Raw genomic sequence first — 18300 nt, 5'->3', positions numbered from 1 at the left:
TTTTTTGCCAGTGCATCAAAGTCTGGAGTTAGTTTTGTTGTGGCAATTCTCAGGACAGATCTGAGGTGTTGGTCAGTTAACTTGGATCTGTGATGGGCTTTTGTTGAGTCAAGTTCTGTTGACTCTGTAAATTAGCTGCCAACCTCTGAGCAGTAGCCGCCCGTTCTTGTGTTGACTGCTTGCTAGCATAGTTTGCATGCTTCGTGGCAAAGTGACGGCTGATATTGTACTCTTTGAAAACCGCAACAGCTTCTTGGCATATCAGACATACAGCCGTTGATCGGACTTCAGTGAAGAAGTATTTTGTTGTCCACTCCTTATTAAACACTCGGCATTCGCTGTCCACTTTCATTCTCTTTGGTCATTTTCACAGAAGGGCTTAATGGTGACGTGAAACGAAGTGAAAATTAAAGTGAAATAAAGAGAAATACGCGCCACTCCAACAACGGTCAATGTGTTTTGAGTGCGCCATCTATTGGGGAAACGTGGGCATTGCAGGGAAAGGGGAAAAAAGGAGGTTTTTACTATAATTTGGACAAGTTCGGCGGGCCGGATTAAAAAGCCTAACGGGCCGTATGTGGCCCGCGGGCCGTAGTTTGCCCATGTCTGGTTTAGAGGGACGGCCAGGTCTTGGTAGATTTGCTGTGGTCTGATACTCCTTCCATTTCAATATTATCACTTGCACAGTGCTCCTTGGGATGTTTAAAGCTTGGGAAATCTTTTTGTATCCAAATCCGGCTTTAAACTTCTTCACAACAGTATCTCGGACCTGGCAGGTGTGTTCCTTGTTCTTCATGATGCTCTCTGCACTTTTAATGGACCTCTGAGACTATCACAGTGCAGGTGCATTAATACGGAGACTTGATTACACACAGGTGGATTGTATTTATCATCATTAGTCATTTAGGTCAACATTGGATCATTCAGAGATCCTCACTGAACTTCTGGAGAGAGTTTGCTGCACTGAAAGTAAAGGGGCTGAATAATTTTGCATGCCCAATTTTTCAGTTTTTGATTTATTTGTTAAAAAAGTTTGAAATATCCAATAAATGTTCCACTTCATGATTGTGTCCCACTTGTTGTTTATTCTTCACAAAAAAATACAGTTTTATATCTTTATGTTTGAAGCCTGAAATGTGGCAAAAGGTCGCAAAGTTCAAGGGGGCCGAATACTTTCGCAAGGCACTGTACTTACATATGAGCTAAATTCATGTGAGCTAAGTTCATGTGCTAAGTATGCTACGCTCATGTGAGCTAAGTGCTAGGTACTAATAAATTAACATGAAGACACCAGAGACTCTGGGTTCGAGCCCAGGCTCTGTCGCAGCCGGCCGTGACCGGAAGGTCCATGGGGCGATGCACAATTGGCCTAGCATCATCTGGGTTAGGGAGGGTTTGGCCAGTAGGGATATCCTTGTCTCATTGCGCACTAGCGACTCCTGTGGCGGGCCGGGCACAGTGCACGCTGACCAGGTCGCTAGGTGTACAGTGTTTCCTCCGACACATTGGTGTGGCTGGCTTCCGGGTTGGATGCGCGCTGTGTTAAGAAGCAATGCGGCTTGGTTGGGTTGTGTTTCGGGAGGACGCATGTCTCTCGACCTTCGTCTCTTCCGAGCACGTACGGGAGTTGTAGCGATGAGACATGACAGTAACTATCAATTGGATATTACGAAATTGGGGAGAAAAAGGGGGTAAAATAATAATAATACAATAAAATGTCAAAAATAACATAAAGGGGTTAAACAGGGCTGCAACCTGCCAAAGACTTTCTATGTGTACCCTACCTGCCCTCAGCTGTGCTGTCTATACTGCCTCATTAATTACTGATGTTTTCACTTTCTCTTGCATAATTCAGCAAGAGTGTCAATAGCAGGATACCCTTGGATTAAAAATAATCTCTATATTACATCAGAACAAACATTTAATTGTTTGCGAGATCAGACATAATATCACTGTAATCCGAGTGTTCATTTTCGTAAATTGTTTTAAGTTCAGCGGAACTAATTTGTATATATTTCAACTGTATTAATTATTACATTTTCCAATTCCATAAAAAATGAACACGCATCAAAATAAATCCCAGACAAAGCTTTATCGTTCTTATGGATTTAATGGAAAGACAATCTACTGTATTCCGTTGAGCCCATTTCAGCCATTACTGGGGTGTCTTAAAGTGAAGTAGGATCTGGCTCTGTGTTTGTTGTCTTAAATTGAAGTAGGATCTGGCTCTGTGTTTGTTGTCTTACAGTGAAGTAGGATCTGACTCAGTGTTTGTTCTCTTACAGTAAAGTAGAATCTGGTTCTATGTTTGTTGTCTTAAAGTGAAGTACAATCTAGGTCTGTGTTTGTTGTTTTACAGTGAAGTAGATTCTGGCTCTGTGTTTGTTCTCTTACAGTAAAGTAGGATCTGGTTCTATGTTTGTTGTCTTAAAGTGAAGTAGGATCTGGCTCTGTGCTTGTTGTCTTAAAGTGAAGTAGGATCTGGCTCTGTGTTTGTTGTCTTACAGTGAAGAAGGAGATGGAACGCTTGCTTTTCAGGAAGAGTTCACCTTCGATTCATGTGTGGGTCGATCCGCATAACCACACAGACAGGCAGACTGAGAAAGCACAGCTGTGTGTGTGTGTGTGTCTTTTTTCTGTGAAGAGAGTTTATAGGTTAAATAATCCTATTTTATCTCCTCCGAATCAGGATAGACCTGAGTTCTCTGAGGTGCTGGCCACACTAGAGGAATGCCTATGCAATGTGGAGGTATGGTGTTTTTCTATAGTATGTGAATCTACACCAGAGTGGGAATAAACATATGCTGCTTACATTTTCAGAAAGTTCACCGATTCCTAGCTTTCTTGTCTTTCCATGTGACACTTGTTGATGATAATGTCATACATGTATGTGTGTGATCCACAGTTGATGTCCCCAGCCTCCAGTAACAGCAGTGGGTCCCTGTCCCCCTCTGGCTCGTCTGACTGCCTGGCGAGGGGCAGTCCTGGTCGAAGTCACGTGGCCGCCCTCCGTTCCCGCTTTGAACTGGAGTACGCCCTCAACGCCCGTGCCTACGCAGTCTGGACTCAGAGGTAGGGCTTCACTAGCCTGGTCATTGTCTGGCGTTGATAATGACCATAGGTGTTGGCTATACAGCAATCGAGAAGAAAAAGAAACGCACACCTATATAGGCGAGGTGCTAGCTAGCGGAATAGAAAACTTGAAAATAAAAGAGAGCCGCACACTCTAGGAGCTCAGATGCAAAAATGTAATATCCAACGTGTCGACAGCCAGACAGCTAGGCTGTCGAAACGTTGGATATTACATTTTTGCATCTGAGCCCCCTCTCTTTTATTTTCAAGTTGGCTACACAGCACACACCTATCTAGGACCAGGCTAGTATATCATATAGTCTTCTCCACATACAGATGACCACAATACAGAGAGAGCAGGTTAGAGAGTTTCACTGAAGGAGTTTCAAATATTTCTCTCTTTTCTATTAGGGCATGTTGACCTTTGTCTCCGTCTCTGTCTCTGTTTCTGTCTCTATGGCCTATATACTGGATTGCTAAGCATAACCAAGTTAAGTGTAAAGCCCAGTACTAGTAGGAATTCGGTGTCCAGGGACACAGTAACTGAAGTTAGATTTGTGTGTGTTCTCTACTGCTGAAGTCTCTGCCTGTTAGAAATGTCCTGGCAGACTAGCAGTTAATCAAATGTTTCATCCATTTAGTTTATATTAGATGTAGAAGTGAGAGAGTGTGGTTATGGGGTCCTGTGCTGTTACACAGGGGGTCATGCTAGAGTCATCAGAGGACATCAGAGATGTGTTTACACCTGCCTCGTCTAACTCTATCTCCTCAATCTTTCATTCATTTTAAAGAGATCATTATACAAAATGTGTCTGTAACCACTTGATGCAGATTGTCATATTATGTAGTAGAGGTTGATTATGTAAACAGAATCACTATATTCAGCCTTATAACAGCTCATGTATGATTTATTTTCAGCGAGGGACGACGTGATTCCCAAGGTCCGTCTCTGGATGAACTGAGGAGGAATATGCAGTTTCCACCTATTGACCGAAATGGTAAAAAGCATATTAATGAAGACACTCATCAATCCTATACCGGTATTACAGAACTTCATCATTTGAAATGGAGTACAGCCAAAGCTGGTGTTGGTGTGTGTTGTGAAAGGACCTGGCTGTTGATCATCCCTAACCCCTGACCTCTGTGTCCTACCTGCTTCAGGGTATGTGTCAGACCCTATGAGCACCATGCGCTTCCACTCCAACTGCAGCAGCAACGGCAGCTTTGAAGACAACTAACATAGATGGGAAGTCTTCCAGCTCTACTATGCTACTATATTGTAGTTCATGAAGCCATAACCTTATTTCTAAGTTTATCACATAGACATATTGGTTGATCTAGTCTTGAGTATAAGCTATATATATATATCATTATGTGTATTTCCTAAAGCTATTTACTACTTTCTGTGTTTATGGTATTGAACTGTTTGAATAGATTTGTGTGGTAAGTATTTTTGGATACAAGGCATTTTGGGGGTTTGGAAAATTGTTAAGGGAATTTTTATCAATAATGACTAATTATGTATACATTTCAATCAGGACTGACTAATCAGAATACTATTATGTTACTGTATATGTATGATTTTTCTTTTTAATCCTAGTACTGAATATAATGTGTGTAAATATAATCAATAATTAGAACAATGACTGTCTGTACCATGGTAGAAATGAATGAACTTATAGCCAGACTGGCTAGAAGGTTTATCTACACAAGCTGGCCTTGGCTCGGTCATAAATTATCTTAATAGGGAGAGACGATGTGAGAACCATACAGCCATTGTACTGATGACTAATGACGTCATTTTCAGTTTATAACCTGTGGTAAAATGTATAATGGGCAGTACTCTCGAGAATAAAAGCTGCTGATTGACTTTAAGACTGGGCTCTGTCCATTTTATACAAATAAGAGTCATACTAATTCTTATGAATTGACAGAGTTTTTAATTTTAATTGGGTATTAAAACAGAGGAATTTAATTCATGTAACAAAAATGTTTCATAGTATACCACCTGTATAGTCTATTCTTTAAAAACATCTTCAAGCGTCATAATGCTTAGGAAATTTGTGCTTTTTATTTTCAATAAAATAGAGAAATCTTTGAGTTTCATTCTATAGGTTTTTTCAGTGATAAACAAGATGAATCCTAACCAAACAAAACTAAATACAGGATTCATAATGAATGGCATATGAATAAATAAATTATACAATAATATTTAGAAGTAGAGGTATTAGGCTGCGTTTACACAGGTAGCCCAATTCTGATATTTTGCCCAATTCTTGGCAAAATATCTGATCTGATTAAAGACCAATTTGTGCAAAACATATCAGAATTGGGATACCTGTGTAAACACAGCCTTAGAGGTGTTAGCAGCAACATATTTGTTTTGACACAAACTGTTTCCTGCATAGGACATTTCACAATTTCACCAATTGTTATTACTGCATGTGTAGTTATGTAGCCATTTGCTGTATGTTCTATGTGTGGCATATACTGTTTTCAAATGCATCGGGAGGTTATATTTCAATGTCCATTTCAATTATATGCATATTCTAGATTCTGGGTCGGAGAAATAGGCAGTTTCATTTGGGTACATTTTTCATCCAAACATCAACATACTGCCCCCTACACTCAACAGGTTAAACAACATGATCATTACACAGGTGCACCTTGTGCTGGGGACAATAAAAGGCCACTCTAAAAAGTGCTGTTTTGTCACACAACACAATGCCACAGATGTCTCAAGAGGGAGTGTTAAATTGGCAGGCTGACTGCAGGTTTGTACACCAGAGCAGTTTCCAGAGAATTTAATGTTAATTTCTCTACCATAAGCCAATGGCGTTTTTAGAGAATTTGTCAGTACGTCAAACCAACCTCAAAACTGCAGACCACGTGTATGGCGTCATGTGGATAAGCGGTTTGCTGATTGTTTGCTGAACGTTGTGAACAGAGTGCCCCATGGTGGCTGTGAGGTTATGGTATGGGCAGGCATAAGCTACGGTCAACGAACACAATTGCATTATATAGATGGCAATTTGAATGCACAGATACCGTGACGAGATCCTGAGGTCTTTTCTGAGGTCTTGGCTGATTTCTTTAGATTTTCCCATGATGTCAAGCAAAGAGGCACTGAGTTTGAAGGTAGGCCTTGATATACATCCACAGTTACACCTCCAATTGAAGCCATGTGTATGTAAACTTCTGACCCACTGGAATTGTGATACAGTGAAATAAGTTAAATAACCTGTCTTGGACTGGTTAAATCAACAGAAATCTCATAAATAAAATTCTCAAACATACAAGTATTTGGCACCATTTTAAAGATCAAATTATCGTTAATCCAGCCACAGTGTCTGATTTCAAAAATGCTTTACAGCGAAAGCTCCACAGACATGCTAGGTCACCACCAACTCACTGAAAAACCCAGCCATTTTTCCAGCCATAGAGAGGAGTCACAAAAAGCACAAATAGAGATAAAATGAATCACTAACCTTTGATGATCTTCATCATCAGATGACACTCATATGACTTTATGTTACACAATACATGTATGTTTTGTTCGGTAAAGTTCATATTTATATCCAAAAATCTTATTTTACATTGGCGTGTTACGTTCAGTAGTTCCAAAACATGCAGTGATATTGCAGAGAGCCACATGAATTCACAGAAATACTCATAATAAATGTTGATGAAAATACAACTATTATACATGGAACTTTAGATACACTTCTCCTTAATGCAACCACTGTGTCAGATTTTTAAAAAAACTTTACAGAAAAAGCATAATCTGAGAACGGCGCTCAGAGCCCAAACCAGCCAGAGAAATATCCGCCATGTTGGGTAGTCAACATTATTCATAAGTAGCATTATAAATGTTCACTTACCTTTGATGATATTCATCAGAATGCACTCCCAGCAATCACAGTTCCACAATAAATGCTTGTTTTGTTCGATAATGTCCCTCATTTATGTCCATTTATGTCCAATAGCTTCTTTTGTTAGGGCATTTGGTAAACAAATCCAAAAGCGCGATCTGATCCATTCGGACGAAACGTTCAAAAAGATATTACAGGTCGAAGAAGCTTGTCAATCTAAGTATAGAATCAATATTTAGGATGTTTTTATCATAAAAGTTCAATAATGTTCCAACCAGAGAATTCCATTGTCTGTAGAAAAGCAATGGAACGAAAGCTACCTCTCAAGTGAAAGTGCGTGACTGAGAACGAGGCTGTAGGCAGACCCCTTAGTCAAACAGCTCCCATCTGGCCCCCCTTTACACGAGCAGCCTAAAACAACGTGCTAAAGACGGTTGACATCTAGTGGAAGCCTTAGGAAGTGCACAATAACCCATGTCCCACTGTGTATTCGATAGGGGTGAGTTCAAAAATGACAAACCTCAGATTTCCCACTTCCTGTTTGGATTTTTTCTATGGTTTTTGCCTGCCATTTGAGTTCTGTTATACCCACAGACATCATTCAAACAGTTTTAGAAACTTCAGTGTATTTTCTATCCAATACTACTTTATAATATGCATATATTAGCATCTGGGACAAAGTATGAGGCATTCATTCCAAAAGTGAAAATATTGTAGAATAGTTGTCCTTATCCTGTTGACGGGTTGGGTTCCCATTTGGGAACGACCCCCTCCCACGTTCAGCTGGAAGGTGGCGCATGGAACGCAAAAATATTCTTAGAAATATTTAACCTCCACACATTAACAAGTCCAATAGCTCAAATGAAGGATAAACACCTTGTTCATCTACCCAGCAAGTCAGATTTCTAAAATGTTTTACGGCGAAAACATAGCACATATTTATGTCAAACCACCACCGAAGACACAGCTAATTTGCATAGCCAAGTTGAACAAAATATGCAATCAACAAACGCAGGATTAAAAGAAAAATAATGCACTAACCTTTTGAAAATCTTCATCAGATGACAGTAATATAACATGTTACACAGTACATTTATGTTTTTTTCAATAATATGCTATATATATCCATAAATCTCTGTTTACAATGACGCATTGTTCAAAAAATGCTACTCAAATGTCCTGTGAAATGACGATAGCTCCGGCAGATAACGTCAGATAACAAGCAATACACATCATAAACTTTGACTAAATATACATGTTCTACATATATATAGAAAGATACACTTCTTCTAAATGCAATCGCTGTGTTACATTTATTTTTAACGTTACAGAATTCGTTCACTAGGCTATAACATGAGACGGCGCTCAGAAATTAGCATTATGTCTCCTCTATCTTGGAGTCCACAGAAACCCAAATTTACCACATAAATATTCCCTTACCTTTGATGTTCTTCCATCAGAAGACCTGGAAGGAATTATACCTACCAAAAACAGCGTTTAGTTTTGAAGTCTGTGTCTTTAGCTTTAGACATATTTCGGTTGAAATGCAGCCAAAATTCAAGTGGATGCGCACCAAAACGTCAAAATTACATTATATGTCGACTAAACTGGTCAAACTTAGTTCAGAATCAAGCTTTAGCGTGTTATAAAGGTGGACAACAATCCTAAGCACGAACAGAAACACACACATCGTTTAGTCAATCCTGGAAGAAAGACAGCACTGGAGCCGAGGCGTGAGAGTAACCTGTTTTTTCGCTTGACCGGAAGGTTTCAGCCCGCCAAAAGTCTCGTGAGCGCACGAAGACATCGCGCTGAAGACAGAGAAACTGTTCCTGGGTCTGTAGCTGCTTGGGAAGGGGAGGGGCGATGACGTCAAAGTTGGGCCAATTTTTCTGATGACAAGAGAGAGTTTGGGAGAATGGCTGCCCTGAGAGTTCTGCTTTACATACAGACATAATTTAAACGGTTTTAGAAGCTTTAGAGTGTTTTCTATTCAAAAAATAATTATTATATGCATATATTAGCAATTTATGACAGATTTGTTTTCTGTTTACTATGGGCACGCAATTCCTCCAAAGGGGGCAGTAGTCAGCCCTATCTTTAACAGGATTTATGTTAGGTCGGATGTGGTTTGCCAAATGGCCATGGGCTACACGAGTTCATTTAGCAGATAAGATTTGCTTAGAATTCTGTGGCATTTTTTTATATTATTTAATAGTATGAAGAATACAATTGAACAAAGCTGAATAAAATATAAATATTTTCTCCATATGATTTGAGGTAGTGCGCACATGCGGCTATTCTGTGTTGAGCGGTTAACAAAGAAATAGGTACTCCTATATACTTAATTTACAGACATTAATTTAACTTTAGTTGTTCTACAAATGTTGGACTATACACTATGTTTTGATTTTTAATACATTGTAAGGCTGCATGATGAGACTCTAATGATGAATTGAAAAAAGTTGCTTGAAAGGCATGAGCTCTGCTTTGGGTTTTTTTGCGCCGTAATGCACCGTAAAAAAATGCATGCCTTTTTCGGCCCAGAGTGGTGCGTTGTGCCATTCTCCCTGAGTGCTGCGCAATCCGAACTGCCTCTCACTCACATGGCTCTCTATCACATGATCAGGTCTTTCTCTCAGGCTACAAGTGAAGACAGACACCAATCCTTATCCAATTCCGAGTTGCATATTGAAGATATTGCCCAACGTGTTGGGGAAGTGCTCCCGCTGTGGGAACATCAATCAGCGGAAATTTCAAGTGCGCCACGTATAGTTTTTGATAAAACTCAAACTGTCATTAAAATGCACATACAAGGTACTGAATTAAAGCTACACTCGTTGTGAATCTATCCACCAAGGCAGATTTGTAAAATGCTTTTCTGCGAAAGCATGAGAAGCTATTATCTGATAGCATGTATCCCCCAAAATACTTCAACGTCACCTAACGACAGATTTTGCGATAGCCCGGCGCTACCCCAATCGCTGAAATAAAATATAAAACATTCATTACCGTTGACGAGCTTCTTTCTTGGCACTCCTATATATCACATAAACATCCCAGTTGGGTCTTTTTCCCGATTAAATCCGTCAATGTATAGCCAAAATGTCATTTTCTGAAGACCGGTCTGATCCAGGAATATTCCGTTTTCCAAGACGCAACGTCACTTTTTAAAATGACAAAAGGTGCCTATATACTTTCACAAAACACTTCAAACTACTTTCTAAACCAACTTTCGGTATTAATAAACGTTAATTAGCTATACAATTCATCACGGGGCGATTTGTATTCGATAGCAGCTAGTCTGGAAATCAACGGCCATCTTTCCCATTTTAATAACTTCCTGTTAACAAACTGAAACAGGAAAGGGTAAAACGTAATAGAACCAAGGATTAAGTCTGCTCAAAATGCCAGCACTGGCGACATCGTGTGGAAGCTGTAGGCGTTTACATTACTGCTTCATGTATTTGCGTTCATCTTCAACAATACATTGACTGGCGGAGTAATATATTTTTTGTGTTTTTGGAGAACAGTTTTTCGAGGGATTGTTACTGCTAAACACGTTGTGTTATAGCCACAGACACGATTTAACCCGTTTTAGAGACTTCAGAGTGTTTTCTATACACACATACTTATCATTTGCATATACTATATTCCAAACATGAGTAGCAGGACTTTGAAATGTTGCGCGATTTTTAACAAAAAACTGCGAAAATTCGCAGCTTCCTTAAGATAACCAGGTGCTTGCCTGGTTCTTCTGGTGCTGCTGGTGGTTGAGGATGAAGCCTTTTTTTGTTGCTTTAGGCTTAGCTCCTGGATCTTTTCTTTGTTCCAAGACCTTTCCCTCAGCTGCTGTTTCCTCCTCTCTTCTTCCTTCCAGTAGAGACAATGTTTCCTTCTCCTCCTCCATTTCCTTTTCACCGGTCTTTGGTTCAGTCATCATCCGACTCAAAGGGCCATTGAAAGATTAGTCTGCATGTCAGATGGTCTGTTCCATCCTTAGCCCAGTGGGCAACAAACAATTGGCCAGTTTGGGGGCCTCATGGAAACAAATTGGCCAGTGTGGGGGCCTCATGGAAAAAAATTGGCCAGTGTGGGGGGGCCTCATGGAAAACAATTGGCCAGTGTGGGGGCCTCATGGAAACAAATTGGCCAGTGTGGGGGCCTCATGGAAACAAATTGGTTGGTGTAAAATCAAATCAAAGTTTATTTGTTACGTGCACCGAATACAACAGGTGTAGGTAGAGCTTACATTGAAATGCTTACTTACAGGCTCTAACCAATAGTGGTGGGAGGGTGGTGGGACACACTGCAGATAGCCCGGTTAGGCAATGTGCGGGAGCACTGGTTTGTCGGGCCAATTGAGGTATTATGTACATGAATGTATAGTTAAAGTGACTATGCATATAAGATAAACAGAGAGTAGCAGCAGCGTAAAAGAAGGGTTGGGGAGGAACACAATGCAAATAGTCTGGGTAACCATGTGGTTACCTGTTCAGGAGCCTTATGGCTTGGGGGTAAAAACTGTTGAGAAGCTTGTTTGTCCTCGACTCCGGTACCGCTTGCCATGCGGTAGTAGAGAGAACAGTCTATGACTGGGGTGGCTGGGGTCTTTGATAATTTTCATGGCCTTTCTTTGACACCGCCTGGTGTAGAGGTCCTGGATGGCAGGCAGTTTTGCCCCATGTGATGTACTGGGCCGTATGCACTACCCTCTGAAGTGCCTTGCGGTCGGAGGCCGAGCAATTGCCGTACCAGGCAGTGATGCAACCGGTCAGGATGCTCTCAATGTTGCAGCTGTAGAACCTTTTGAGGATCTCACGACCCATGCCAAATCTTTTTAGTTTCCTGAGGGGGAATAGGCTTTGTCATGCCCTCTTCATGACTGGTGTGTTTGGACCATTCTAGTTTGTTGGTGATGTGGAGACCAAGGAATTTGAAGCTCTTAACCTGCTCCACTACAGCCCCGTCAATGAGAATGGGGATGTGCTCGGTGCTCCTTTTCCCGTAGTCCACAATCATCTCCTTAGTCTTGGTTACGTTGAAGGATAGGTTGTCATTCTGGAAACACCGGGCCAGGTCTCTGACTTCCCTATAGGCTGTCTCTTCGTTGTCGGTGATCAGGCCTACCACTGTTGTGTCATCAGGGGCGGCCCGTCAGGAAGTCCAGGATACAGTTGCAGAGGAAGGTGTTTAGTCCCAGGTTCCTTAGCTTAGTGATGAGCTTTAAGGGTACTATGGTGTTGGAACGCTGAGCTGTAGTCAATGAATAGCATTCTCACATAGGTGTTCCTTTTGTCCAGGTGGGAAAGGGCAGTGTGGAGTGCAATAGAGATTGCATCATCTGTGGATCTGTTTGGGCGGTATGCAAATTGGAGTGGGTCTAGGGTTTCTGGGATAATGGTGTTGCACTTCATGGCTACGGACATGAGTGCTACAGGTCTGTAGTCATTTAGGCAGGTTGCCTTTGTGTTCTTGGGCACAGGGACTATGGTGGTCTGCTTAAAGCATGTTGGTATTACAGACTCAATTTTGAAAATGTCAGTGAAGACACCTGCCAGTTCGTCAGCACATGCCCGGAGCACACATCCTGGTAATCCATCTGGCCCCACAGCCTTGTGAATGTTGGCCTGTTTAAAGGTCTTGCTCATATCGGCTATGGAGAGCGTGATCACACAGTCGTCCGGAACAGCTGATGCTCTCATGCATGCCTCAGTGTTGCTTGCCTCAAAGCTAGCATAGAAGTGATTTATCTCATCTGGTAGGCTCGTGTCACTGGGCTGCTCGCAGCTGTGCTTCCCTTTGTAGTCTGTAATAGTTTGCAAGCCCTGCCACATCCGACGAGCTTCGGAGCCAGTGTAGTATGATTCAATCTTAGCCCTGTATTGACGCTTTGCCTGTTTGATGGTTCGTCGCAGAGCATAGCGGGATTTCTTGTAAGCTTCCGGGTTAGAGTCCCACACCTTGAAAGCGGCAGCTCTACCCTTTAGCTCAGTGCGAATGTTGCCTGTAATCCATGGCTTCTGGTCGGGGTATGTACGTACAGTCACTGTGGGGACGATGTCCTCATGCACTTATTGATAAATCCAGTGACTGATGTGGTGCATTCCTCAATGTCATTGGAAGATTCCCGGAATATGTTCCGGTCTGTGATTGCAAAACAGTCCTGTAGTTTAGCATCTGCTTCACCTGACCATTTTTTTTATTGACCGAGTCACTGGAGCTTCTTGCTCAAATTTTTGCTTGTAAACAGGAATCAGGAGGATAGAGTTGTGGTCGGATTTACCAAATGGAGGACGAGGGATAGCTTTGTACGCGTCTCTGTGTGTGGAGTACAGGTGATCTAGAATTTTTTCCTTCTGTTTGCACATTTAACATATTGATAGAGATTTGGTAGAACTGATTTAAGTTTCCCTGCATTAAAGTCTTCGGCCACTAGGAGCGCCGCCTCTGGGTGAGTGGTTTCCTGTTTGCTTATTTCCTTTTACAGCTGGCTGAGTGCGGTCTAAGTGCCGGCATCTGTGTGTGGTGGTAAATAAACTGCCACGAAAAGTATAGCTGAGAACTCTCTAGGCAAGTAGTGTGGCCTGCAATTTATCACAATATACTCTACTTCAGGCGAGCAAAATCTAGAGACTTCCTTAGATTTCTTGCACCAGCTGTTGTTTACAAATATGCACAGACCGCCCCCACCACCTATGCTGTTCTATCCTGCCGGTGCAGCGTGTATCCTGCTAGCTGAATATCCATGTTATCATTCAGCCACGATTCCATGAAACAGGCACGGTGTCCAGTCCAGTTCCAAGGCCGGAGCCTTTCTCTGCGCCGATGTCCAGTCCAGGCATGGTGTCCAGTCCTGCTCAAAAGTCGGAGTCTTCCTCAGCGCCGGTGTCCAGTCCAGGCAAGGCATTTAGTCCTACTCCAGGGCAGGAGCTTTCCTCTGTGCCGGTGCCCAGTCCAGGCACTGCGACCAAGCCCAGCTCCAAGGCCGGAGCCTTCCTCAGCGCCGGTGCCAAGTCCAGGCACAGCGTCCAACCCAGTTCCAGGGCCAGAGCCCTCCTCTGCGCCGGTGCCCAGTCCAGCGCGATGGCCAGATCCGGGGTCTGGGCGGGGGCTACAGAGCCGCCACCTACAACAGAGCCGCCACCAACACTAATCACCCCCCCTACCCTCCCCATTTGGTTTCAGGTTTTGCGGTTGGAGTCCGAAACTTTTGAGGGGAAGCACTGTCACACCCCGACCAGAGAGAGCCATTGTTTCTCTATGGTGTAGCAAGTTAGGGCGTGACTAGGGGGTATTCTAGTTTATTATTTTTATGTTGTGTTCTAGTTTATTTTTTCTATGTTGGTGTTTCGTATGATTCCCAAATAGAGACAGCTGGTAGTCATTGTCTCTAATTGGGGATCATATTTTAGTAGCAATTTTTCCCACCTGTGTTTGAGGGATATTATTTTGTGTTTGTGCATGTGCACCACATAGTCTTGTTTTATTGTTTGTTTATTTTTTTTGTTTTGTTAAAGTTTCACTTTATAATAAAGATGTGGAACTCTACGTACGCTGCACCTTGGTCCAGTTCTTATGACAACCGTGACAGCTGTCCTGATATCTAGGAGCTCTTTTCTGCCGTAAGATACGGTTGCAGGAACATTATGTACAAATTAATTTACAAATATCGTGAAAAACCCCCACATAATAACACAATTGGTTAGGAGACCGTAAAACGGCAGCCATCTCCTCCGGCGCCATTTTGTGTTAGAAATTCCCTGGGAAGAATAGTTTTCCCAGTCTGTCTAGAGGTGAAGAGCATGAGCATGGCTTCTAAGTTCAGCATCTCCTCACCCTCACAACCCATAATGTTGTATTAGATACACAAGGCACATTTATTATATTCTTATTATTCTAATAGCATATTTGCTCATAATTGTGCTAATAATTTGATTAATTTTCTCAAGGACATTCAAATATGCACGTTCGATATCAAATGATTTCAACTGACCTTCTTTTTGAGAACACAGATGAGTAGTGATTTAGTAAGTGACCAAATCTCGTAATTATAACAAAGTTTAAATAGTTATTGACTGTGGGTGGCAGGTAGCCTAGCGGTTAAGAGCATTGGGCCAGTAACAAAACGTCACTGTTTCAAATCCCTGAGCTGATTAGGTGAAAAAATAGGTGAAAAATCTATCAATATGCACATGAGCAAAGCACTTAACCCTAATTTCTCCTGTAAGTTGCTCTTGATAAGAGTGTCTGCTAAATGACTCAAATGTAAATCTCAAAATCGTGGCTGAGAAAAAGTACTGTAAAATTATAGCCTACCAAAATTATCAGTGTATATCATGAAATGTTGGATGATCAAAAAGTAAACCATTTTCAGTGGTATGTGCACAAATGCTGTCAGGTAAAGTGGCAATCAGCTTTTGAAATCATAACAAAGTGAACTCCCTGTTTCAGTGAAAAGCTGAGGGGTGGGGTGGGAGAAATGTAAACACTCTGTTTCTTCAATATATCCACATCATTTCCTTTCTTATGATGCCATCTATTATGTGAAGTGCACCAGTCCCTCTTGCCGCAAAGCACCCCCACAACAAGATGCTGCCACCCCCATGCTTCACAGTTGGGATGGTGTTCTTTGGCTTGCAAGCCTCCCCCTTTTCCTCCAAACATAACGATGGTCATTATGGCCAAACAGTTCTATATTTGTTTCATCAGACCAGAGGACATTTCTACAAAAAGTATGATCTTTGTTCCCATGTGCATTTGCAAACCGTAGTCTGGCTTTCTTATGGTGGTTTTGGAGCAGTGGCTTCTTCCTTGCTGAGCTTCGTTTCAGGTTATTTCGAAAATAGGACTCGTTTTACTGTGGATGCTTTTGATGATGTGGATGCTTTTGTACCTGTTTCCTCCAGCATCTTCACAAGATCCTTTGCTGTTGTTCTGGGATTGATTTGCACTTTTCGCACCAAAGTACGATAATCTCTAGGAGACAGAACACGTCTCCTTCCTGAGCAGTATGACGGCTTCGTGGTCTCATGGTGTTTATACTTGCGTACTATTGTTTGTACAGATGAACATGGTACCTTCAGGCGTTCGGAAATTGCTCCCAAGGATGAACCAGACTTGTGGAGGTCTACAATTATTTTTCTGGGGTTTTGGCTGATTTATTTAGATTTTCCCTTGATGTCAAGCAAAAGAGCCACTGAGTTTGAAGGTAGGCCTTGAAATACATCCACAGGTACACCTCCAATTGACTCAAATTATGTCAATTGGCCCATCAGAAGCTTCTAAAGCCATGACATCATTTTCTGTTTAAAGGCACAGTCAACTTAGCATATGTAAACGTCTGACCCACTAAAATTGTAATTCAGTGAATTATAAGTGAAATAATCTGTCTGTAAACAATTGTTGGAAAAATGACTTGTGTCATGCACAAAGTAGATGTCCTAACCGACTTGCCAAAACTATAGTTTGTTAACAAGAAATTTGTGGAGTGGTTGAAAAACAAGTTTTTATGACTCCAACCTAAGTGTATGTAAACTTCTGACTTCAACTGTATAGTATGTGTATGAATAACGCCAATGCCCATATTAAACACTGTAATCAAGGACAACGTTTCCCTGGAATGAAACACGTAATAAAAGTCTTAAAATAACAATTAGCTTGCAAATAGATGTGGGGTTATTAGAAGGGGGGGGGGCGGCTTGCGTTTAAGCTTGAGGAGGAGTGGTTGCAGGGAGATCTAGAGGAGTCATACAGTTTGGGTATGGGGGTGCAACCAGTCTTTGCAATCAGTGTTAAATATAGCAATTTTGTGCCTGTGTGATTGTCAAGTGGGCCATTACTGGCTGATAAGGACACTTTTTCCACTAGCATGCTGTCCCGATGCAATCAGGGCCCTCTTGCCAATGCTACTTTCATCGCTGTGATTTCAACTGAATCCCTCATCGGCCCAAAGCTAACACCAGCCCCCCTTGAGCCTCAACGAGGGCCCATTCACAGCAAGGAGAAAAGTTCACGCCAAGGTCGTTGTGTCAATTGGAAATCACCCCAATTTAGCCTAATTTAAATTAAGCAAATTAGTAGTTGCAGCCTCAAAGGTTGAAAGAAATCAACGGTTGAGTCTATGTGAAAGTAGCAAATTATGGGATTTTAGGAGACTAATTTGGTCGCAATCCTTGTTGTTTCTCTTATCCATTATGTCCCGACTCACAAATCATGTACCTTGATCTTAGTTTGCTCATATAACAATGTTTTATTTCAATCAAATTCTTAGTGGAATCTCAAATTAATTACTACACTCATATTTTGTTTTTGTGTGGGATAATGATGTGACCTCTATAGTTATAATATGGACCAAACAAAACCTAAAACCATACATGAGTATATTTGTTTTTTATTGCTTCAGTAGCATGTTGTGATCAGAGATCTTTCATGTTCTGCTTTTTTATTTATTTTTATTTCACCTTTATTTAACCAGGTAGGCTATTTGAGAACAAGTTTTCATTTGCAACTGCGACCTGGCCAAGATAAAGCATAGCAGTGTGAACAGACAACACAGAGTTACACATGGAGTAAACAATTAACAAGTCAATAACACAGTAGAAAAAAAAGGGGAGTCTATATACAATGTGTGCAAAAGGCATGAGGAGGTAGGCAAATAATTACAATTTTGCAGATTAACACTGGAGTGATAAATGATCAGATGATCATGTACAGGTAGAGATATTGGTGTGCAAAAGAGCAGAAAAGTAAATAAATAAAAACTGTGGGGATGAGATAGGTGAAAATGGGTGGGCTATTTACCAATAGACTATGTACAGCTGCAGCGATCGGTTAGCTGCTCAGATAGCTGATGCTTGAAGTTGGCGAGGGAGATAAAAGTCACAGGCAGCAGAGTACTGGAACGAAAGGCGGACGAATGAGGTGTTGGCTTTAGGGATGATCAGTGAGATACACCTGCTGGAGTGCATGCTACGGATGGGTGTTGCCATCGTGACCAGTGAACTGAGATAAGGCAGAGCTTTACCTAGCATGGCCTTGTAGATGACCTGGAGCCAGTGGGTCTGGCGATGAATATGTAGCGAGGGCCAGCCGACTAGAGCATACAAGTCGCAGTGGTGGGTGGTATAAGGTGCTTTAGTGACAAAACGGATGGCACTGTGATAAACTGCATCCAGTTTGCAGAGTAGAGTGTTGGAAGCAATTTTGTAGATGACATCGCCGAAGTCGAGGATCGGTAGGATAGTCAGTTTTACTAGGGTAAGCTTGGCAGCGTGAGTGAAGGAGGCTTTGTTGCGGAATAGAAAGCCGACTCTTGATTTGATTTTCGATTGGAGATGTTTGATATGAGTCTGGA

The 18300-nt window shown here is 41.7% G+C and overlaps 1 protein-coding gene across 2 annotated transcripts in view; it reads left to right on the top strand.

The window, feature by feature from the left end:
• The window catches only part of tnni3k (TNNI3 interacting kinase), a 56904-nt gene extending 51957 nt beyond the window's left edge, over window positions 1-4947 (top strand). For both annotated transcript variants that reach the window (XM_035757547.2, XM_035757545.2), the window contains 4 exons: window positions 2690-2749; window positions 2906-3072; window positions 3991-4070; window positions 4234-4947. In XM_035757547.2, the coding sequence (XP_035613440.1) occupies window positions 2690-2749; window positions 2906-3072; window positions 3991-4070; window positions 4234-4310 (384 nt within the window). In that variant the 3' untranslated portion in view covers window positions 4311-4947. The remainder of the gene's footprint in view (window positions 1-2689; window positions 2750-2905; window positions 3073-3990; window positions 4071-4233) is intronic.
• Window positions 4948-18300: the final 13353 nt, after the last annotated feature.

This window comes from Oncorhynchus keta, chromosome 22 (genome assembly GCF_023373465.1).
Source record: "Oncorhynchus keta strain PuntledgeMale-10-30-2019 chromosome 22, Oket_V2, whole genome shotgun sequence".
Lineage (NCBI taxonomy): Eukaryota > Metazoa > Chordata > Actinopteri > Salmoniformes > Salmonidae > Oncorhynchus > Oncorhynchus keta.
This window is presented reverse-complemented; position numbering and strand designations above follow the sequence as displayed.